The sequence below is a fragment of the Hemitrygon akajei genome, chromosome 19 (assembly GCF_048418815.1).
Source record: "Hemitrygon akajei chromosome 19, sHemAka1.3, whole genome shotgun sequence".
Taxonomy (NCBI): domain Eukaryota; kingdom Metazoa; phylum Chordata; class Chondrichthyes; order Myliobatiformes; family Dasyatidae; genus Hemitrygon; species Hemitrygon akajei.
Genome location: NC_133142.1, coordinates 41,150,818 through 41,174,365, shown reverse-complemented (window position 1 = coordinate 41,174,365; position 23,548 = coordinate 41,150,818). Strand labels below are relative to the sequence as shown.

The window sequence follows — 23,548 nt, the reverse complement described above, 5'->3', positions numbered from 1 at the left end:
TTGCATGATGAGGAACTGCTATGTGCTTGCTCTTGTAGAAACATGGTTCCAGGGCAACATCCCATACACCTTCAATCTACAGGCCATGCCACTCAGGGACTTGTGCAATGCTATTAACATCTTTTTGACTGTATGTTTTTTCTAGCTATTATATGTGTTGTGTGTTGTGTGAGTGTTGGTATTGGGTTTTGCACCTTAGCACACGGTGGAACACTGTTTCTGTACACAGGTGTTTGGCTGAATGGCCATTAAATGAACTTGAAATCTAGAAGAGATTTTCTTACAATAATTTCATCAGTGTTTGGTATTAGAACTTCAATCAATTATGTAGATTTCATTCTCAAGCAGACTCTCATCGAAGCTGGTGCTTGAGTACAATGAAATTATTTCAGTCTGTATATATTTGAACCAAGCATGTATTTATTCTAGCTATGCAACATGTTTACAATATTTTCAAAAGGCTGTTATTCTTGATAAGTACAAAATACTGTTTTCTTTATTTCCCATGTGCATTTCTTATATTGCTAATAAAATCCTTCCTTCCACTTATGCTTTTTTCCTTTAAGCTTTGATATTGAAACAAGCTTTGCTTGGAAGTGAACCTTTGTTTTTAAATAGGTGAGAGTCTTCCATAGTTTACTCATAGGCCACTAACACCTTCTCTGTGCCTGTTTTGCAGCCACTGAAACGCGTTGATTGGAATGGACCCGGACTGAAATACAATGTTAGTTGGAGGCGACAAGGTGTTGAAGTAACTTGGCATGAATATGTAAGCAGTAAACATCACCACCTTGTTGAGAATACCCCGACATTTGTACCTTATGACATCAAGGTACAAGCCTTGAATGATATTGGACCAGGTCCTAATCCAAAGATTGTAACAGGATATTCAGGAGAGGATTGTAAGTATTCTTTTTACTTCATTCATACTTTGAAGCATCTCTGTATTTGAAAAGTACTGGAAAATTCCAATCAGTTTTGTAAATGTGTTCCTATTTAATACATATATACATTAATTTGCAAGATTTTTAAATTAGAAATGCTTTCTAATTGTGTAAAATAAGAGCTATTTTAGAACCATTTGTACATAAACATGTAGAGTAACACACACAAAATAATGGAGCAACTCAGCAGGTCAGGCAGCATCTACAGAAAGGAATAAAGAGTCGATGTTTTGGGCTGAGACCTTTCATCAGGACTGGAAAGGAAGTGGAAAGAAGCCAGAATAAGAAGGTGGGGGGGGGGGGGGGGGGAGGAGTACAAGCAGAAAGCTGATAGATGATGACAAGTGAAGAGGAAAGTAGGAAAGTAGGTGTGGGGGGGGGTGAAATGAGTAGCAGGGAGGTGATACATAGAAAAGGTAAAGGTTTGCAGAAGAAGTAATCTGATAGGAGAAGAGAGTGGACCATGGGAGAAAGGGAAGGAGGTGGGACACAGAGAGAGGTAATTGACTGTTTATTCCTTTCCATAGATGTTGCCTACACTGCTAAGTTCATCCAGCATTTTGTGTGTATGTCAGGACGCTGGACCAGGGATCCAATCACAGACCCAGTACTGTGCATACAGCGATATTAATTGAGTAACAAATCCCGAGGTGCAAACAAAGTTGGCGTCAAAGTTCAGGCAGAGATCAAAACATCCAGAGAAATCCAAAAACCAGAATCGGGAAACAGGCAGAGTCGATATTCAGAAGGTCAGAGTACAGATACGAGTCAATAGGTGGAGCACAATGAGACAGAAGTGGCAGCAAAACAGGTAATGATGAGAAACAGGTGACAGGGGGAGTACTCAGTAATACGGGGGCCGGAGTAGAGCAGGAGCAGGGACAGGAACACATGGGGCATGAAAACAAACAAGTGCACATGGCAATACAAACCACAGAATGACGGCTAGGGGGAAAACACACAAAAAGACAAAGTTCAACTGGAAGTACTGACAGTGTATTATTCTGGATTTCCAGCATATGCAGAATCTCTCTGTTTCCATGAACATCGGATTACAGTGTTCTGCTGATATTTGAGCAGGATACCAGAAGTGATTTTGAGGCATGTTATGCAACTAAATTCAATAACCTGGCCATTACTAGGCTGGCACAATGACTAATCTGACCGTGAATAGGCTCAACATTACTAAAGTTCCAACTAGTTTATTATGGAAGAAGACAGCCACCCATATGCAACTCCAGTTAAATATAATGTCCTTGACTCTTAATTGTCCTCTTGGGAACAAGGGACAGGTCATATACATAGGCTTCATCCACAGTCCAACAATAAATAACATTTGGTACTGTTTTCAGTATTAAGTTCACCATCAAGAATCAAGTGTGCTCTATAATGTAGAAACATGGACACCCAAGAACATCAAACATTGTTTTGTCTGTTTTTAAAATTTCTTCTGGGACTGGTGGTAACTACCAGGTGGGAGAAGAATGTGGGAGGCAACATAAGAGAATGAAAAATATATAAGAAAAAGGTCATTGTCCTAAAATGTTGACTGGTTTCTCTTTCCACAGATACTAGTTGACTAGTTGAGTTCTTTCTGCGTTTCATTCAGGTCCTGACAAATTAACATGTAGTCATTGTTTCAGTATTTTTTTTCCCAACTACAGCTGTGATCTGGCTGAACTTTGGTCACAAAGACATCCAGAGATGAGCCAAGAAGGACACTAAGTGTGGGAAGGTAGTGGCACAATGGGGAAGAATCCTGTCAAGTATGAGCTGCAGAAATACATATCACTCATATCCAAGCCCTTCTCCGCCCATCCCCAAACAGCGTCCAACTCCAGATTAGAAGTTGGACTCTGACAGTGTAGGTTAGCATTTCAACAGGTCGTGATTGTTTGGTTCCATTGGAGAGATGGGTAGTCCAAGAGTGACTGCCTGCAGAGTTGAGTGTGACAAGCTGAGAAGGTTGGCAGTGTGAGATTGCTAATGGACAATAAAGGGTTCATGCAGTGCCCATGCACTGGTGTAATGCTCTGTTGAATTCAGCCAACAGAGCATTACACCAGTACATTAAAAGATAAATTATATTTAGGAATGCAGCTTAAAACCCATCACCCCTGAGGCAAATTGATCACTTGCTTCCAGCTATTAAAACCAGAAGGGACCAGGTTGGTTTATATTTATGTTTGTTACCATCTTCCTGTGAACATTTGTATGTTGACATTACAGTAAGAAAAATCAAGAATCATTGCTGAAAATGTTAGTCCTTACACTGATCCGTGGAATTTGAATGTGATTTGTTGATATATTGGAACAATTTCTTCAGAACTATTTTTGTCCATTTAAATCAGATACAAATTTACAGAGTGATACCTTGTCACTCACCTTGAATAGCAACAACGACTTTGTCTGAGTAAAAATTACATGTGATTGCAAGGTCAGTTTTACAATGTTTATGATACTCATTTAACATACAACAAAAAGAAAGCTGAAGAGAAATTACAGAAATATAACTCAGAAATGTAACTGCTATAATCATTCAAAGTAAAAGTTGCTGCTCCTGCATAAGAGCATAATATACTTACAACAACATTGGTGAATCCATAGGGAAACTTGTGCTGGCAACAAGTACAAAGTGCTGGAGGAACTGTCAATGGAAAAAAGTAAACAGTCGACATTTCGGGCCGAGATCCTTCATCAGGACTGGGAAAAAAGATGGGAAGTTATAGCAAGAAGTTGGAGAGAGGGGAGGAAGAAGTAGGTGATAGGTGGTAGGTGATAGGTGAAACTGGGAAAGGGGGAAGGGTGAAGTAAAGACTTCAGATGATAACTGAAAGAGATAAAGGGGTGGAGAAGGAGGAATCTGATAGGAGAGGGTAGAAGACCATAGAAGAAAGGAAAAGGGGAGGAGCACCGGAGGGAAGTGATGAGCAGGTAAGCAGTTAAAATGAGAGAAGGAATCAGGAATGGGAATAATGAAGGTGGGGGTGGGGGAGCAACTACCGGAAGTTTGAGAAATCGATGTATATGCCGTCAGGTTAGAGGCTACTCAGTCTGAATATAAAGTGTTGCTCTTCCAACCTGAGTGTGGCCTCATCACAGCAGTAGAGAAGACCATGGACTGACATGTCAGAATGTGAGTGGGAAGTAGAATTGCAATGGTTGGCCAACGGGAGATCCCACTTTTTCTGGCAGGTGGAGCATAGTTGCTCTGTGAAGCGAGTCAGGTCTCACTGATATACAGGAGGCCACACTGTGAGCACCAGATACAGTAGATGACCCCAACAGACTCATAGGTGAAGTGTTGCCTCACCTGGAAGCACCGCTTGTGGCCCTGAATGTTAGTGAGGGAAGAGGTGTAGGGGCAGGTATGGCACTTGTTCCACTTGCGAAGATGACCTCATTTGTAGTCAACAGCTTCACGTTCATTCTGCCCAGAAAATAAATCAGAAATGTTGGCAATTTGTAGTTTTATTTACAAAGGCCAAACTGCAAAGTAATACACCTAGGGAAATCAAATAGGAGTATGATATGTCTAATACAATAAATAATTTTGAGAGAGAGAGAGAGAGAGAGAGAGAGAGAGAGAGAGAGAGAGAGAGAGAGAGAATAAAATAGAACAGTTAAGTCATGATGCTGCCATTTTACCAAACACTAGCAAGGCCACATGAGAGTATTGTGTCTAATTCTGTTCACCACGATAGGAAGGATGGGATTGTGCTGAAGAAAGTGCACTGGAGATTGGCTGTGATGTTGCCTGAATGAGAGGACTTCAGTTAAAGAAAGAGAGAGGAAAGGCTGGTCTTACTTTCTCTGGAGCAAAAAAGATTGGGGAGTGACCTGACATAAACGTACAAGTTTACAATACACATAGAGAGGTTAGATAGTCAGAACGTTTTCCCCGGTAGGGGTATCAGAAACAAGAGGATTTTAAGAAGGATCTCAGTAGTAATTTTTTTTTAACAGATATAGTATGGTTGTTGGTATCAGAAATTGCTTGGCAAGGGAGGTGGGGGATTCAGATACAAGTTATGTATTTAAAAGATTTTTGGACCAGAACGTAAATAAACAAGACATAGAAGGATATCACCCTCATGCTGGCAAGTGAGATGTGCAGATAGGCAAATACACATGCTGGAGGGGGGTGTTGTGTAGGGTCGATTTTGTGTTATGCAACTCTAGGACTTGATGTATCTATTTTCTAGAGAAATCTTACATATAATATTTCCGTGCTTGTCAACTATTGCAGAGAATGAACAAGTGGGCACCTTACTGAGCACGCTCCCTAGATAGAAACTATTAGTTCTTAAAAGTAACATTTTAGGAATGAGCATGAGAGTCAATTGAAATAATGTATAAAAAAAGGAGTAACTAAGGGGAACAAGGGAATTTTGGTCTTTTAGTTCCCAATAATGTTATGCCATATTCTTTCTTGGTTTATGAGGAGTAATTAATAGGATCTAATCGCTAAGACTAATCATCAGCCTATCAAATGAGGATGGTGGAAAGTAAATGGACTACAGAGCAAATTCCTATGTTGGAGCACCTGTTGGATAAGTGACTACCATTACATGCAGTGTTATTGAGTGCTGTTGGATACTGTACAAAGTGTTTAGTGTATACAGGACAAGTCTGGCAAATCTCGAATGCTTCACCATGCACGTTCATTGTGTATTCTTTAGGCTTCTTTCACTTACATGCAAGTGAAATATCATCTCTACAATGTTATGTCACTCTTTCTCACTTCTCACAACTGCCTTTGACAACCTCATTCAGTCCAGTTCATTTGTATTCCTAAAATAAATGTTCATTTAACAGTTCCATTAAGTTACTTCAATCTGACTCACTGATTTTGATGATTTTATAATTCATTAATAAAGGTAAAGATTAGTGAAGACAAATGTGAGTTCCTTACAGTTAGAAACTACAAAATTTATAGTGGGGAATAAAGAAATGACAGAGCAATTAATCAAATACTTTTGTTCTATGTTCATGGAAGGGGACATAAATAACTTCTCAGAAATGCTGGTGGGATCAAGGCTCCAATGAAAAGGAAATATAAAGGGAAATTTTGAAGAATAAGCTAATAGTACTGGAATAACTAATGGTACCAAAAGTTAATAAATCTGCATCGCAGAGTAATGGACAAGCTAATCTGCAGAAATAATGGATGTAGTGGTAGTCATCTTCCAAACTTCTGTAGATTAAGGGATAGTTCTAGCATATTTGCAGGTAGAAAACATATCCCCACTATTTAAAAATGTAGGGAAAGGGAAGGCATGGAACTACAGACTGGTTAAGATGACATGAGTAATAGGGAAAACAACAGAGTCCATAATAAAGCTTGTTAAAGCAGACTTTGAAAAAACATCAAGGGGTGAAAAAATGTCAGCATAGATTTATGAAATGTAAATCTTATTTGAAAAATCTTCTGGACCTTTTTGAGGACATAGCTAGTAGAATAAATAAAGGAGAACCAGTGGATGTAGTGGCTCTGGATTTTCAGAAGGCCTTATGTCATAAAACACAGCACCCAATTAGTTCAAAAATGCATGAAGTAAAGTTTCTTGATAATATTAATCATTGAATTCATATACATAATCCTGCAGGCATTTCCTAGTGCTCCTAACCTTTTAAGTGCACATCTACTCAAAAATTAATCACTTGCCTTGAAAAATAATCAGTTGTTGTAATGAATCATTTTAGATGAAGTTCCAGGTTCTAACACCAATTATATTAATGTGTATTTCCTATTCTCACTCTTAAATCGTCACACTATAATTTTAACATTGGCCCAGTCTCCACCACTAGTGTATATCTTATCACTTGAGAAGCAAATTGGATCCACTCCAACTTGCCTACTCGGATAACAGGTCCACAGCAGATGCCATTTCATTGCCTCTTTACTCAACCCTTGCACGTCTGGACAGCAAAGATATATACATCAGGATGCTTTTTATAGACTGGAGCTCAGCATTCAATACCATCATCTCCTCAAAATTAATCAATAGATTCAAGACCTTGGCCTCTATACCAGTTTGTACAATTGGATTCTTGATTTTCTCACTTGTACACTCCAGTAAGTTTGGACTGGCAACAACATCGCTCCCGCCATCTCCATGAGCACGGGTGTACCAGAAGGCAGTGTGCTTAGCCCTCTGCTTTACTCACTTTATACTTAAGACTGTGAGGTGAAGCACAGCTCCAAAACAATATTTAAGATTGCTGCCGATGGCCGAATCAAAGGTGGTGACGAATGTTTCTATGTTTCTAAATTACAGGAGCCTCAGTTTCCACACTACCCCAACCATCAGACTCTTGAACCAGCTGGCATAACTTGTCTCAAATTCACTTGCCCCATCGCAGAACTGTTTCCACAACCTGTGGACTCAGTTTGAAGGACACCTTATCTCATGTTCTTGAGGTTTATTATTTATTTGATTATTATTATTGTTGTTGTTGTTGTTTCTTTTTATCTTTTGTGTTTGCACAATTCATTGTTTTTATTTGCACGTTGGTTATTTGTCCTCTTGGGTATGGTCTTTCTTTGATTCTGTTATGTTTCTTGAATTACCGTGTATGCCTGGAATAAAACGAATCTCAGGTTTGTGTATAAATGTACTTTGATATTAAATATTATTTTGAACTTTGAACTTTGATATGGTTTTGGTGTGTCTAATCAGATGAACTTCAAAGATTCAAAGCTATGAAGATTCAAGATTCAAAGTACTTTTATTATCAAAGTATTCATACAGAATACAACTCTGAGGTTCATCCTCCCACAGGCAGCCATGAAACAAACAAACAAAGAAACACCATGGAACCAGTTCAAGAAAACAACAAACACCAACACAACAAAAAAAGAACAAATTATGTAAACAACAAAAAGGAAGTGAACAACATATAGAATATCGAACACCAAACCAAGAGTCCAGTGGTATTCAGTTTAGTTCAGTTCAGCGTGAGCCTCGACCCAACTGCAGGCCGCAGAGCCGTTCTTCACTGATGTACCCCAGTCTGCAACAGTCACCCTAATCAAACCGCTGATGAACAACAAAAAAAAACAGAATCCAGAAGCTCACGCAATATGAACCTTAAAGTCCCCTAAAGTGAATCCATAGCCTTGCCACTCAATTCTTGTAACACAGAACCCAAGTTTCCAGCACTTTCCTTCGACAGTAGCTGGCAAGAGGGAGAGGAAGACAGATCGAATGCAGGCAGAAGGTGCCGAACACCCGCACGCATGCCGCTTTCATCTTTGTTGACTTCAGCTTTGCTTGATGTCTCAATAGGAGGGAAGCAATGGGTTTCTGCCTCATGTCCAGGCTTACAGGCCAATAGTCCGCACACTTTACTCCTGACTGTTCTGAAAAAAGGATTTTGGTGAAAACAGAGAGAGAGAGAGAGCGAGAGAGAGCATTAAAAACAAAGAGAAGGATAGTTATAATGTTGGCAATTATTTTATGTTTATGTAAGTAGCATAAATTACGTGCTCTGGGTAAAGTGAACCGAATCGCTCAATTTCAGTGATAGTAATTTCAATGTGGTTCTGTGGACAAGAATTACATTTGTAGCTTTTCTTTTTTTTTCAAGGGGGGAGATGTTGTAGTTGTTAATAACTTATTTCATTGCCACTCAGTTAGCCACTCCCACAAGCAGTATTATCAATAAAATTTGTTGAATATCCTGCAAGGCTGGCAGGCATCCTCGTGTGTCCTGCACTCTCCCTCCATATCGAACACAACATCAACTTTACTGAACTTTCTCAGAGACAGCAAAGCACCAGATCACTCAATCAGCCCAAAAACACACCATCGCAAAGTAAATCACAGTTTCCAATCACACGCAGCTTAGCTGTAGAATCATATTTGAAAGACGAGGAAGTAAAAGAAGTAGTTTTGTGAACTGTCAGCAGGAAACTACAGACATCTGGCACCATCTTGAAACACATCTTCACAAACTTCTTGCAATGTTGAATACTCCATTCTCAGGGAATATTAATGTTTACTTGATTTGTGCATAATGAACATACTTCAAATTATGTGGAAATGGAAACGAAGTGAAACAATTATAGGCTGAGATAACTGATGGCAAAGGACAGAAAACATAGTTTTAAGAAGGTCTCAGATTCTCCCTTAAGTGGATACAGTAAAGCAGGAAGGTGAAATAATTGTGAAGTAAGCAAAGCTTGTGAAAAAGGTGTCCATTAAGGGATATTAATGAAAATATGGCAGAAATTTATGTGCCATTCAAGAGAGAAAGATGCGTCAAAAATTTGAGTCTTCAAATAAAGTCAATTACAAATACAGAATTGGTTAAAATGTTTTAGGAAGTAATATTGAATGGTTTTCCATAGATTAACAATGGCAAGCATTTAAAGAAATGTATATTAACAATTTTTTAACAAATACCCATCCTAGTGGGAAATAGAAATAAAACAGCTGTGCAAGGTATGGTCGATTAAGAAGCTTTAACTTTAAAGAGGTTTATAATTTTGTCAAAATGTGTCAATCATCAGGAGAATTTAGAAAAGCAGCCAGGCATCATCATATTGCATACAAAAAGGGACGAGGTGATGAAAAGTGGGTGAGGAGAAGAACAGGACACTCAATTTAAACTATAACAAAGTCTTACAGATGTCAGTCTAGTAGAGGCATCTTGGTGTATGGTTCATGAGAAAGCAAGCAGGTGGGAAGGCAAATGGTTGCTTGTGCTGAGCTTGTATGCATGAGGCCTTATGTGGAGCAGCTTGTATCTCTGTACTTAGGGAGAATGTACTTGGAGTAAGTGTGGCATAGATTTGGCCAAATTACCATCTAAGTTAGTGGGTTGTTCTGTGAGAAGAGAATATGCAGGATTAACAACTATCCAATGGAGTTTAGAAAAATGAGAGATGACCTCATTGAGACACATGAGAATCTGAGGGATAGATCAAGTGAGGCTGTTCACACCAACTGGACTCTTAAGCCTGAGGATAAAGTCTCAAATCACATCACATCACCCTGACAACTTTGATAGGTGGTAGGTTTCTACCTTTTGCCTTGTCTCCTGTCAGCGTATTTCAGAGCAGAATCTTGGGTGTAGAGTGGCTAAAGTCTACTGAACACAGAGACATTACTTTAACCGAGTTCAGAAGCAAGAGGCCCAATGCAATTGAACCCAGTAATCCTTCCAGTGTTATTAGGGCTGCGGCCAAATTAGACACAGAGCAGCTCAATGCATCTTCTCTTGGGACAGAATTTTGAAGGTGTGCATTTTCTGTTCTCACTTTGAAATAACAGCATCATTGGTTTTTGCTTAGGATATCCTTAGCAATGGACAAATCAGCAACTCAAAACAATTAAAAATAGCTACATACAAAATGCTTCTTCAGTCTATTCAAACTTTCAGAGCCCCTGAACAAATGAAAGTTTAGAGAAAATGAAATGTAAAAGCTAATTTCAGGATGACTATGAAAATAATTAGTTTATACCTTGAGACTTACTGGTAATGTTACCAGACATGATATAGATCTCGAGCAAGAGTTCAGTATCAATGAATTGCATCTACTTGAGTGGATTACTTTATTTTTCTGTTTTAAATTACATGTTAAGATATAATTACAAGTCCAGTTGTTCAGATGAAAACAGAAATGAAATCCATCCAGACAAAAAAAAATATTGATAATGAAAACAGATTTTCCAATATATGCTACTTATTAAATTTAGCACTGATCCACCATTAAAGTTCAAAGTTCAAATTAAATTTATTATCAGGGTAACTATATGTCACCATATACAAACCCGAGATTCAGTTCCTTGCGGTCTGCTCAAAAATCCATAATAGAATAATATCCATAACTGAATCAATGAAAGACCACACGAACTTGGGCATTCAACGAGTATGGAAAAGAAAACGCACAGTGCAAATACAAAAAGAAGGAAATAATACTAATAAGTAAGCAGTAAATATCAAGAACATGAGATGAAGAGTCCTTGAAAGTGAGTCAATAGGTTGTGAGAACATTCCAATGAAGGGGCTAGTTAAGATGAGTGAAATTATCCCATTTGATAAAAGAGCCTGATGGTCGAAGGATAATAATTGTTTCTGAACCTGGTGGTGTGAGTCATGAAGCTCCTGTACCTTCTTCCTGATGGCAACAGTGACAGGAGAGCCAAGTCCTGGATGGTGGTAGGGGGTCCCTGATGATGGATGCTGCTTTCCTGTAACAGTGTTTTGTGTAAATGTGCTCAATGGTGGGGAGGGCTTTACCTGTGATGGACTGGCCATATCCACATTTTTTGTAGGATTTTCTATTCAAGGGCATTGGTGCTTCAATACCAGGCTGTGATACAGCCAGTTATTATGCACTGCACTATACATTTATAGCTTATCAAAGTTTTGCTATGCCAAATCTTTGCCAACTTCTAAGGAAGTAGAGATGCTGCTGTGCTTTTCATATGCTGGGCCCAGGACATGTCCTCTGAAATAATAACACCAAAGAACTTAAAGTTGTTGACGCTCTCCATCTCTGATCCTCTGATGAGTATTGGCTCATGGACTCTGAATTTCTTCTCCTGAAGTCAATAATCAACTCCTTGGTCTTACTGACATTGAGCGAGAGGTTGTTGTGACACCACTAGGCTTGATTTTCAATCTCCCTCCTATGTACTGATTCATCACCACCTTTGATTCAACCCTCAACAGCAAACTTGAATATGGTAATACAGCTCTGCTTAGCCACAGAGTCATAAGTGTAAAGCAAGTAGAACAGGGGGCTAAGCACACAGCCTTGCCGTGCAATTGTGCTGATGGAGATCATGGAGGAGATGCTGTTACCAATCCAAACTGACTTGGGTCTGCAAGTGTAGTAATCAAGGATCCAATTGCACAAGGTCTTGGAGCTTATTGATTAGTTTTGAGGGGCTGACGGTATTGAATGCTGAGCCGTAGTCAATAAAAAGAATCCTGATGTTTTTATTTTATTTTATTGAGCTACAGCACAGAGAGGCCCTTTAGCCCTTTGAGGCTGGCTGACCAGCAATCTGCTAATTTAATCCTAGTCTAATCACAGGACAATTTACAAGGACCAATTAGTCAACCAACCAGTATGTTTTTAGACTGTGTGAGGAAACTGGAGCACCCGGAGGAAATCCACACGGTCATGGGGAGAATGAATGAACAAACTCCTTACAGGCAATGGTGGGAATTGAACCAGGGTCACCTGTGCTGTATAGTATTGTGCCAACCACTATGCTACCATGCATCTTTGCTGTCCAGATGTTCAAGGGTTGAGTGAAGAGCCAATGAGATAGCATCTGCTATGGACCTGTTGCTCTCGTAGGCAAATTGGAATGGATCCATGTTGCTTCTCAGGCAGGAGTTGATATGTTTCATCACCAGCCTCTCAAAATACTTCATCATTCTGGTTTCAAGTGCCACTGGACAATAGTCATTGAGGCAGGTTACCCTGTTATTCTGAGGCAGCGATATAATTGACGCCTGCTTGAAGCAGGAGGGTACCTCAGACTGCCGAAGTGAGAGTTTAAAGATCTCATTGAACACTCCAGCCAGTTGTTCAGCGCAGGTGAGGACAATCTTGACCTCATCCCTTTGCATTGTAGCCTTGCTTAGAGTCCCACTTCCTCCCTGCTTCCAGCCATGGCAATGAATGTTTTTTCATTTAAAGGTGCCGTACCTGCTGGTCCACTCTGTACTGCAGAAGATCATGACACCTATAGATCATTAAGTTGATTTAAAAGTACATTGCTTAAAGGGAAATTACATGCTGTAAAGGAATATTTAGAAGTGTTATCTGTAACCCACAAAACATTACCGTAGTTCACCGGTGCCATCTTGCAGAACCTTTAATGTTCATCTTACCATTACCTTTAATGTTTATCTCAATGGGAGACTAGTTACTTACCTAGTTTATTTGAAGAATAATCCATGGTTTTCTTGTGATACTCTTGAAGCCATTGCTGATGAAAATCTTTACCATTGTACAGATGTACGTTTCGAAAGCTTGCAATTCTAAGCTGCCCAAGGGTGTGCTGATTGATGCACTCCTCATAAAATGTGTTTTTTTATAACATTGTGGGTTCCTATTGCACTACTAGTGAGTGTCCTAATGTGGCCAAAAATCACAAAGGAATATATCTCTTGAAGAATCTTTTACTGTTTTCACCTGTGATCAAGGCACCAGATAAAGTGCATGCTCTACAAAAGGCTCATCAAGGGAATAACAATTAATTAATCTTCTAATGTGCTGTTCTTCTTGGCAAGGAAATCTGTCTTTTTATTCTTCCCTGGTCTTGAATGTCTCCAGACCTGTGATCAATGTTTAATGCCTTAGCAAGCTCGACTTAAGCAAAGCAGGAATGAAGCCACAGTAGCCACCTGTCATAGGCAACAGGAATGGGATACAGCAAATCATTTCCAACTCCGTAATCCTTTCAAAGTTCTCTGTGAGCCTGTGAGGGAACTGTAAGAGTTGCTCCACAGATAGATCAAGGAACATTCTGATGTTTGTATTCACAGTATTGCATCTTCAAATAGCATCCCAGAATCCTTTATTACAGATATAAGAGGCCTCACAGGGCCTTGATGAGATACCATCTGGAGTTTTGAATGCAGTTTTTGTCTCTGTATCTGATGAAGTCTGAAAGTCTTAAAAAACTGAGGTGCTCAGAGAGTTTGGGTCATTTAAACCCATTTCCGCTGGTAGGATGGAGGAATAAAGTGGGATGTAATGTAAGCCTATAAAGTTCTCCTTAGCCTAGAGAGGAAGGATGTTCTGAATGACTGGCAAGTCCAGAATTAGGAGTCATGGCTTCATAATATGGGCCATGCCATTTAAAGCTGAGATCAGGACAACTTTCTTGACCCAGCACATAGTGATTCTGTGAGATTCTCCAACACGGAGGTTGTGGATGCCAAGTTATTAAATATATTGAAGAAGCAAGTAGGTACATTCCTTAATTCTATGGGGATTTAAGGACATGGCAACAATTGGGGAGAGGATACTGAATGGATAATAGCCATGATTGCGTCACTATGTTCGAATATGGCCCATGTGCGGAGCGAGAGACTCTGAAGCAGGTTGATAGTTCACAGACTTTAATGCAAACAGAGTTAGAGGGAAAAGAAAACAGTAAATGCTCGACCAAATAGGGCCGTTAACTAAAACTCTCAAATGGAAAATGGAGCCAACACTGTGGCTGAAAGGAATAACGAAATATAAAACGAATTCTACTAATCTTTCAGAGTCAGTTGACTCGAAAGTCCAATTTCTCTAGCAAGGCTGAATGCAAGCAGGCAGCAAAATGTTGCTGTGCTTTGCTCAAGTCTCGACAGGTGCTACAACGAAAAGAATGGACTTAAATGCGATCACAATGAAATAATAATTAGCGGACTCTTGCATATCCACGAGCTCAATTGCCATATCTGCTGCACGGCCGACAGATTGAGCTGAATGGTGAAGCTGACCCAAAGGGCTGATTCGCCCACTCTTGATCCTATTATTGGTGTTTCTACAACAATCCTTAGATACACACAAGGCAGACTTGCCAAAGCTGGTAGCATGGTGATGATCAGTAAGGAATGAGCATGATTACCAAAATATTGATTCCAGGAGGTTCAACTTGGACAAAGCCAATCCCTGTTAATTCTCATTTCATGCCCTCCATTATATGAGTGCTACAGCGTAATTAAAGATACAACAAGAGTCGCAAAGGAATCGTACATACACCAGACGAGATCTTTGATGCCCTTCATCAAAAATGATTAACTAGTACCACTATTAGCTGACTGTCAGAGAACACAAGAGTCAAGAGTGGATGGAGAAAGGGGCAAATCTATTTAAACTCATTCTCATCTGCTACAAATAAAACCATACCTGATGTACCAAGAGGCAAAACCACCACCAGACCTCCTGGAAAAAAAGTGCATCTTAGCATTGAGGATGCCCTTCGTTGTCTGGTCTGTTCTGGCAGAGGAAAACTAGGCAAAAGTGTGTGGTAGACACATCATCAAAAGTGAAGTTGGTTTTCACCGGATATATGTAATTGGAAATGAAAATCAAATCAATTTCTCGTGGAGAATAGGAGGGAAAGATGGGAATTCTGTAATTAGCAACACAGTGGGACCGCTGTAGTTTATGTCACCTTTGTAGTGAAAATTAGGAATGGCCTTATCAGCAATAATTGTATAATGTATAATGTTATTCACTTCACTAATCTCTGTAATTGTAGTTCTCAGAGATCAAAGTCCAAACATGTAACAATCAGTTAATTTATGAATGCCCAAATTAAATTTTGGCCTATCTTGGCTAATAAGTAAATCCCCTATTATTTTCCTGGTGGATCTCTATCATTGTCCTGGGAATATTAACATAGATAACACTTCCTGGAGATATCGGAGTTAAATTGGAATGACTTGGATCAGTATGATCTAAGCAATCCATAATTAGGATTGCACTTAAAGCACTTAATTGACTTTCTCAGCATTTAAGGAAACATTCCCCTCCTCTTTATCAGTTTCTGATTTCTAACAATTTAATTTCACATGTGTTGCAAGAAAGAAATGCAAGTTTTTGAATTGTACTAGTTTAAATAACCATTCAGTTTATTAACTTCGTTTTTGGTTTATAACTGTTGAGTTTCTGATATTACCACAGCAATTACAAAAATACTTCTTTGACTGAAATGTGCTGTTAAATGCCCTCAGGTATTTATGTACTAAATAAAGTCTTTCTTATCTAAATATTGGGATTACCATAATAAAAAGGATCGACTTTTTTATCTGTTTGCAGGAAGACCAGCAAACAATAATTTGTTTCACCTGTTTTTTTTCTTTCAGTTATGCTTTCCTAAACAAATTAAGAAAACCTTTCTTGACCCTTTACCTCAGAAATGCCTCTTAGTTCAATTAGGTGATTTGTAGACTTTACCTGAGGTTTGTGAATCATCTCAAAAGTCATTTTCTTTCTGTTCTCCTGTCAGTGGTTTATTGTGAGTTGTTTCTCTCATGATGTGTACTGATAAAGAGTTACACAATTGCAACACATTTTTTGTCTCATGGGCATGACTTTTTGGAAGCAGAATTTCTGGCTTATAGCTTTATTTTTGCAGGAATCAGTATTTATAGGCAACCGTAGGAAAGCGTCTGTATTTTCAAGGAGTTTTAAAGGTGATTAGATTGAACAGCTGTGCTGCAAGTATTACCTCTATGCTGTAGGATGGTGAGATTAGATGAAATAGAACTTATAGAACAGATCAATGCAGCCCTTTTGGATCACCATGTTGTGCTGACATTTTAACCTACTCTAAGATCAATGCAACTCTTCCTCCCAACATAGCTCTCCATTTTTCTATCATTTATGTGCCTATCTAACACTCTCTCTCAGCACTTTCTGTTATCAGGTTACAGTATATTGTTGGATATATTTTGCTGGGGGAACTTTTCTTTTGGACTTGCTGAGTGAAAATTAATGAAGATGTTTTCTGTTCACAGGAAAATCAAACACCAGAAATTGAAAATAAACTATTCTGATTGCAATAATATCTGCAAATCATTTGATCTGTGTAACTTGAAATCAATATGTGGTTCTCTGATGATTCACAATTTTCATGACAAAAAATAACTAACCTTTGGTGTAGTTAAGTATGTTCATTCTTCAGTAAGGTTGCAGGATCTGGAATGTTGAACTGTACATTTCTCTGTACAAGAGGGAAGCATATATTTATAACTTCCTTTCAAGGTGGATTGCACTACAGATGTGATGATACAATGATGTATGAAAATTCCTGATGCAGAAGGTCACTTGCCACTCCTACCTATGAATGAAGATAGATAATTTAATAGCTCACTCGAGAAGGGAGGAGGGAACTTCAAATACATACCTCTCTTGAAAAATCACAATGCCCAACCTCTCATGAAAAGGCTGATATTTACATATATGTTCAGTCAGAGTAAATGATCCAGCTTGGCTTTTTCCTGTGAGGAAGTAATGAAGGAGCTAGTCCTTAGCCCATGGGAGCACTTGAGGTTGCAAAAAAAAATGCAAGACAGGAAGATATCTCTCCTGAACACCTGCACCCAGAAGCAACTACATTTCTAGTACAGCTTCTATCCCTTAGAACATTTACACCTTGGAGCCAGTCAGAGCCTAACGAGTCAACAAGTTGATAAGCATGTTTGACAAAGAGAGTGAGAAAGAATAAGTTGTTGGTCTGCAGCAATATAAGGTGAAATGGGTCTAATATGGACAGGCATAGACCTGATGAGATGAATAGCCTTCTATATTTTAATGGGTAAGTAATAGATTATTTCAGGCTCAAAATGTAGGACCAATAGACATAGAGCAGAATTATTTCATTCAGCCCATTGAGTCTGCTCTGCCATTCGACCACGTCTGTTTTATTTTCTCTTCTTAAACCCGTTCTCCTGCCTTCTCTCCATAACCTGTGACAACTTTACTAAACATAAACTATCAGTCTCCACTTTAAATATACCCAATAACTTAGCCTCCACAGCTGTCTGTGACAATGAATACCATAGATTCACCACACTCTGGCTGAAGAAATTACTCCTTATCTCTGTTCTAAAGGGACATCCCTCTATTCTGAGGCTATCTAGACTTGTCCTATTGCAAATCTCCTCAGCAGGTCCTCTCCATTCAGACCATTCAAATTTTGGTAGGTTTCAACAAGATTCCCCCTCACTATAATAAACTGGAATGAGTACGGGCTCAGAGATATAGAGCCCAAAATTGCTCACAATATTTTAAATGCAGTCTGATCAATGCTTTATGAAGCCTCATAATCACATCCTTGTTTTTTATATGCTAGACCCCTTGAAATGAATGCTAACATTCCATTTGCTTTCCTTGTTACTGCTTTCAAGTTTACTTTTAGGAAATCCTGCACTAGGACTCTCAAGTCCCTTTGCATCTCCAATTCATGAATTTGTTCTCAATTTAGAAAATAATCTGTGTCTTTATTCCTTCTACCAAAGTACATGACAATATTCTTCCCTACACTGTATTCCATCTGTCATTTCTTTGCCTGAATTCCTGATCTGTTCAAGTCATTTAAGACTCACTCCTTCCTCAACACTTTCTGCCCCTTAAAACTTGAAAATATTCTCCCTCTGAAAAATGAGGCATTTTTCAGAGATGACTTTTTTTCTGACAGTGTGACAATCCAACTAAAATTTTAGGTCATGCCATGAATGCATCTCCTGAAGAAGAATCTGTTGGTCACAAACAACTTTTCCTACAAATATACCCTACTTTAAATATACCCTACTCAGAGCATGAGTAGGAAGTAACGTTAATCTGATGAAAAGCTGCTCTTAACCCCTCAGTAGCTCTTCAATTGCTAGTTTCTGTACTAATTTCTCCCAGGAGGCAAGTAATTGTAGAAAATGAATAAAACTTCAGTTTAAAATGGTCAGATACATTTTAAAATATAACACTTGCTATCTTCTAACATGACTCATTACGACTGGCAACAAATTTGCATTTACTTCAGTTCGTTCTGAGCTTCTGATCAATGGGCAAAGTTTCATTCCTTTCCATAAATGCAGTTAAGAAATTTTAAGCAATAATTTATATCAATCATATTACTTGACCAAATACAAGTTATGTTTGCCTTTTGCATATTCTCAACTATCATTGTAATGTATTTTCAAGAATGTCTACTTCAAAATACAGTGGATTTCTGTAAAATATCATGCAACAATAACATTTTACTTGAAAATTCTATTCTTAAGGAATCTATTATAAGGCTGTACTGATTATTACAATTTGTACTAAAAACACAGAAATGATAGTATAACATAGATATAGAATATCATGTTATTTCACAGAGACCCAAAATAATCTTGAGACTCTGCCTTTGTTTCAACAGTCCCTGAAGCAGCTCCTTTGAATGTTGCTGTTGAAATCATGAACAGTACTTTAATCAAAGTCACTTGGTCCGAAGTTCCAAAGGAAACAATTCATGGTCACCTGGGAGGTTATAAGGTAAATTCTCTACTTCATCATTTTTAATTGTTAATATGTTTCTGCATTATTATGGAGGTGTTGCAGATAAAAATGTTTATTCATTATCTTTAATAAATTGCTTCTTGAATTTAGGCGGCAATATACTTGCATAATCCACAGAGTTTACAGTACGAAATCTCTACTTATTAATGTTAAATAAGTTGTAAGCACAATCTCGGTAATATATCATTTTCAACATCACAGGACATAATGTGTGACCAAGGCCCATTTAATCACAAATGAAAAATAAGGTAGTCATTGAAAGAGTAATTCTCTTCTTATTAAAAGAGCCTTGCTTTCATTTCTTTTGATGAAATAGCAGAGAAACTTCATAAACAGACCAGCAAAATTTAGTTTTGCTTTTCAGCATTCAATAACCCACAAACAAATTGCCATTGGTACCTCTGAAAAATGGCTTTGTTTTGTCTGCCCAGGAAGGAGCTATATGTGCAAGTTGTTATGTTTAGAGAGTATTTTCTAGTATGGTAAATGAGGTAGAATAATAAACAAATGGGGCATGTTTAAAGCCAGATTTGAATTATGCCTCTAAATATCAGCACAAGTGCCAGGTAATAGGCTTGGCCTATCATCTTCTAGCTTGTACTTCTTCCTCACCCCACCTGCTTATTCTGGCTTCTTCTCCCTTCCTTTCTAGTCTTCAAGAAGGGTTCCAGCCTGAATTGTCAACTGTTCATAGATTTCCATAGATTCTGCATGATCTGCTGAGTTCCTCCATCATTTTGTGTGTATAGCACCAGTGCCAATGTGTTACTGTTTTGTGGGATAATGGATAACACTATCTCCAAATGAATGACAAACACTTGGGGAATGTCCAATGGAAAGGGGATTAGCATTTGACGTGCCTCCGACCAGTAAAAGGAGAATGTGAGCATGGCTGCTGGGGATACATCATGGAAATAGAAACATAGAAAACCTACAGCACAATACAGGCCCTTCTGCCCACAGTTGTGCCAAACACGTCCCTACCTTAGAAATTACTAAGCTTACCTATAGCCCTCTATTTTACTAAGCTCCATGTACCTGTCCAGGAGTCTCTTAAAAGACCCTATCGTATCCACCTCCACCACCGTTGCCGGCAGCCTATTCCACGCACTCACCACTCTTTGAGTAAAAAACTTACCACTGACATCTTCTTGTACCTGCTCCCCAGCCCCTTAAACCTGTGTCCTCTTGTGGCAACCGTTTCAGCCCTGGGAAAAAGCCTCTGACTATCCACATGATCAATGCCTCTCATCATCTTGTACACCTCTATCAGGTCACCTCTCATCTTCTGTCACTCCAAGGAGAAAAGGCCAAGTTTACTCAACCTATTTTCATAAGGCATGCTCCCCAATCCAGGCAACATCCTTGTAAATCTCCTGCACACCCTTTCTATAGTTTCTACATCCTTCCTGTAGTGAGGCGACCAGAACTGAGCACAGTACGCCAAGTGGGGTCTGAACAGGGCCCTATATAGCTGCAACATTATCTGTCGGTTCCTAAATTCAATTCCATTTTAGATATTGGAGATATTTCCATAGCAACCGGTCCCATCCTCCCCAACCTTCAGTTACCATATCCAGCATGAGGTTCTACAGCACAGAAGAAATAAATTACAACATACCTTTGCAGTTGCTAGTGTTACGAACCCCGTAACTGGGTCACTTACTAGCAAAGACAGAGAGGTCCGTTGAAGTCTGATGGTACTATTTTTAACAGTATTTATTAGTAAAAATACGCAAAAATAATATCAATGCAAACATACAGATAATATACGTCATCAATACTAAATCTAAAAGTGCGGGTATAATACTAATCAATAAGAAATAGCTCTATCGTTGTCTAGGGGATAATGTATTGTCCGATGGAAATATAAAAGTCACTCAGTTCATTCAGGCTGCAGCCTTTGGGTGGAGTCGAGAGAGAGATTTTTAGAAACTTCCCAGCTTTTCCTTTTTATGATTTTGATCCTTCGAGAGTTCCGTTGATGTGGCCTCTCCTTTAGCTAAAGCCGTTCTTCTGTGGCGAGCCCGCCAATTCCCAGGCAAGGGAAAAGGATGCACACGAGCCCCACCGGCTGTCGCTATTAAATGCTGTCACGGGATTTCTAGCGTTTCTCCTGGTGCGTCTGAAGGGGTTGTTCCCCAGACCCTCTTTTATCCTTACTCACGGGGTCTCAGATGTTAATCAGGTTGGGATGATGCAATCCCTCAACCAGCCCACTCTGGTCATCCCCTGAGGGGCTTCAATGAATAGTACAGTACTCAATACACAATTCCGTCTCCAAGAGACAATAGCCATTATCAATGGTTCCGTCTTGCTGAGGCCAGGACACATTCCAAACCTTGTGGAATCTGGATGTCTCTCTCTCATTTCCTGGGTCCCAGACCCGAATTACTAGCGATCTTGTGATTCTCAAAAAGGAAGGGGCTACTTTGTACCCTTCGGCCCCTCAGAGTTGTGGCACATTCGTAACACTAGAAATAACTTGCTTGGTTGAGAAGAAAATTGGGCTGAATCAAATGGTTGTGGCAGGGAAATGGAATTGCCAGTACTCAACTGCTACACAGTTGCATCTATGCAGGTCTACTGTGAGTGCAGGCTGAGCTATGTCACTCCATCTGCTACCATACTCTCTTGGTAGATTCTAGGTGGTGTCCAGATTAACCTAATTGAAGTAGATTTCTCATCTTTGCACTGGGGAATTAACCTCTGAAATTCTATGTCAGCCTGTGCTGGGCTGAGAGCTCCCAATCATTTGAATGAAGATTTATCAATGTGGAGTTTCAGAGCGGATCGTAGGTTTAGATTATCATTATCCTATTTTGTTATTTTAATCTGTGGATTAGGAGTTTTAATTTTTCCAATAAATTCAACATCATTTTAAAATTAGTTTTTTAAAAAATTTTTTGTGGTGATTTTAATGTTTTTAAAAAGTCTTTCAATATCAACAATGATACAGTGACATATCATTAAAAACTCAGACCAATTCCTATAGAATTTAACTGGAGATGAGCTTATCTCATTGTATATGAATCCACTAAAGGCTGAACAGTTGCCACACACCATTGACCAGAATTCAATCCTGACCTCCTATGTTGGCAGTATGGGGTTTGCATGTTTTCCCTGCAACATGTACTTGGTATTCTCCCACATCTCAAATAAACACTGGTTGATAAATGTATTGGTAAGTGTAAACTCCCCCTGTGTAGATGAGTAACAGACGAATCACAAGGGAGCTGATAGACATGTAATACAGAATTTGTTACAAGGGGAGGAATATGAGGGGATCAGGGCAGGTAATCTCTGACAGCTGGCATAGATTGAATAAGCTAAGTAGCCTCCTGGTGTGTTGTAAATAAACAATTGAAATAAATGAACAATTAAACTGCAGGAGGTTAGTATGGATGAAAAGCGAGTGAGTCCAGGCACCAAGCATGTTCGGTTGATCAACTGTTAAAAATATTATTGCTATACCTTAATCACAAAAGCAAACATATTGATATCTATAAATGTGAATTATTCACTTTTTGTATTGTCATAATTTCTGCACTGATTTATATTTATTATGAAAATGGTGATGCATTTGTTTCAAAGAGGAGTAAATGTAAAGTTATGTGTAGAGATATAGTTCTGCAGACTGAACTCTTTCCTCCTGCCAAGACAAATCTATGCAGCTTCAGCAATTTAGTTTTAATAACACCACAAAGAATGTATTAATATTTATTAGTTCAGTTTAGCAAGCTTTCATAATGGGATCAATAGGCAGTACAAATATATCACAATAAATTACTTTATCTTCTTTACAGACTGACCAAATGCTCCATAAACAGTCCATTTATCACACAATGACATATATATCTTAATCAAGGTTATATAGGAGAGAAAATAATCTTAGCTCTCTACTCTTTAAAGCACTTGTTATATTCTCATTTGCACTTCTAGTTCCTTGTCTTCAGTGGATTCAAATGTATACAACATGTGGAAATGAGCAGATTGCTGGTGTTAGTGACCCAAGGCAAATCTGTGTTCATTGTTTGAACCTCATTCCTAGTTGTGCAAAATGAAATATGAATTTCAGTACTTTGTGTCTAATGCAGGGTATAAGACTCTTCTGTTCTTGGTAATATGGGGTGAAAGGCTTGGTTCACCAGCAAAATCTGGCCCTGCATTCAGTGCTACACTGTGCTCCCTGAACTGATAATAGTCCTGAACCGGATACAGCATAGCAGAATTTCAGTGGAGTAAAGGAAATTACAGTGGTATGAAAGAGGAGTTGCGATGCTACCAAGCGGACCAATCACAGTTGTTGCGGTCTGCGTCGCTGCAACGCATGAGTTACTTTTCTGGGGAGTTGAACGTCACCCTACGGCATAGATACAGTGTAGGGTACGTTGTAGATGCAACACACAAGTCGGCCTTAAACGGGGAGAAAATCCAAAAATCTGAGGTGCAAAGGGATGTGGGAGTCCTTGTGTAGAACACCCGAAAGGTTAACTTGCAGGTAGAGTCGTTGGTGAAAAAGGTAAATGTAATGTTAGCATTCATTTCAGGAGGTCCAGAATACAAAAGCAGG

General features: G+C 38.9%; 1 protein-coding gene across 10 annotated transcripts in view; it reads left to right on the top strand.

The window, feature by feature from the left end:
* chl1b (cell adhesion molecule L1-like b) overlaps positions 1 to 23,548 on the top strand; it is a 920,799-nt gene that overhangs the window by 668,157 nt on the left and 229,094 nt on the right. For all 10 annotated transcript variants that reach the window (XM_073072426.1, XM_073072427.1, XM_073072429.1 and 7 more), the window contains 2 exons: positions 680 to 902; positions 18,836 to 18,951. In XM_073072426.1, coding sequence (XP_072928527.1) covers positions 680 to 902; positions 18,836 to 18,951 — 339 coding nt within the window. The remainder of the gene's footprint in view (positions 1 to 679; positions 903 to 18,835; positions 18,952 to 23,548) is intronic.